At 41.9% G+C, this 1557-nt stretch overlaps 1 protein-coding gene across 1 annotated transcript in view; it reads left to right on the forward strand.

Moving 5' to 3' along the window:
* The window catches only part of RBM41 (RNA binding motif protein 41), a gene marked incomplete at its 5' end in the record, with an annotated part of 4484 nt that overhangs the window by 544 nt on the left and 2383 nt on the right, over window positions 1–1557 (forward strand). Inside the window, 2 exons of the mRNA XM_010848838.1 lie at window positions 167–359; window positions 829–1033. Of these exons, the coding sequence (XP_010847140.1) occupies window positions 167–359; window positions 829–1033 (398 nt within the window). The remainder of the gene's footprint in view (window positions 1–166; window positions 360–828; window positions 1034–1557) is intronic.

Below are 1557 nucleotides of genomic sequence, written 5' to 3' on the forward strand. Positions count from 1 at the left end.
GACTACTGGTGGAATTCCATATCATTGTAGTAGTGCTTTAACCTAGAAATAGGATGTAGGAGAGAAATTGCCCCTGAGTTTCATTGTGCCTTCTAATGGCATGCCCCATTTCTGTGCATTGTGGTAGCTTGAAGATGTTCTTACTCTCTTCCTGCTTGTTTTGCAGATGTGTATCTAAGAAAGAGAGCTTTGCTCCTGGTACTATGTATAAGCCCTTTGGGAAGGAAGCAGCTGGGACTATGACTTTGTCCCAGTTCCAGACACTGCATGAGAAGGACCAGGAGACTGCTTCTCTCAGGGAACTGGGGCTTAATGAAACAGAAATCTTGATTTGGAAGAGCCATGTTTCAGGTGAAAAGGTGAGTGGGGCAATTTTTTTTTCTGGAGAATAAAAAGGACAATTTCTTCATTTGATACTGAGAACATTCTCATTTTGAGTTCTCAAAACACTGAGCTTGTATCTAAATCTTCTTTGGTTTTTAAGGTAAGGACCTTGGTAAAAGAGATGCTGCTCCTTGACTTTTTTTTTTAACAAATAGGATTTTATTTTTTTAATTTTATTTATTTTTGGCTGTACCATGTGGCTTATGGGATCTTAGTTCCACTACCAGGGATTGAACCTGTACCCTCAGTAGTAAAAGCACAGAATCCTAACCACTGGACCACCAGGGAATTCCCGCTCCTTGACTTCCTAGCTGACATATCTATAAATGACCATTTTGGCGCCCTGATCATTTTCATTCTTGTTTAAGGCATCAGATTGTCACTTTCAGGGTGTGTCCTCTGCGATATACGCCATCTCAGGCCGTCTCATTTCTCCAATTTCAGAGAGCGAGACTTAGGGCAACCCCTGAAGCAATACAGAACCGTCTTCAAGATATTGAGGAAAGGATCTCAGAGCGTCAGCGCATCCTTTGCCTGCCACAGAGATTTGCAAAGAGCAAACAGCTGACCCGGCGAGAAATGGAAATAGAAAATTCTTTATTTCAGGGAGCTGATCGTCACTCTTTCCTCAAGGCTCTTTATTACCAAGGTATGTGATCACCACTGACTTGATATACGCTTTCACTGGCAGAAAGATTTAACATCAGGGCCTTAACTATGAAGAGTTAGTGGAGGGAGTGGGGGAAAAATGAACTATTGCTACTCTTGAGGAATGTATATATAGTCCCACGAGAAAGACAAATATGTACCTAGTTAGTTGCAGTACACCCTGGAAATTGCTATTGTAGAGATGTAAATGATGCTGAGGGGACCTAAGACATAGAGCATCTAAGTCTAGTTGGGGGAGTCAGGAGTTTATATTTGTACTTGTACCAAGTCTTGATGGATCAACAGGCATTTGTCAGTAAATAGTGGGAAGAGGGTGTTTATGGATAGTAGGTGAGTAGGAACAAGATTGTGAAAGAACCTGGTGTGTCTAGGGAACAGTGAAAAGTTCATTGTGGCAGGACGTGTAGGACATGGTGAGGACTGGCAGAAGATGACACTGGAAAAGGTAGGTGAGGCTAGATTGTGAAGGGTCCTGAGGTGGAACTATAAATTAGCACAAAATAT

The sequence above is a fragment of the Bison bison genome, unplaced genomic scaffold, assembly GCF_000754665.1.
Source record: "Bison bison bison isolate TAMUID 2011002044 unplaced genomic scaffold, Bison_UMD1.0 scf7180017850613, whole genome shotgun sequence".
NCBI lineage: Eukaryota > Metazoa > Chordata > Mammalia > Artiodactyla > Bovidae > Bison > Bison bison.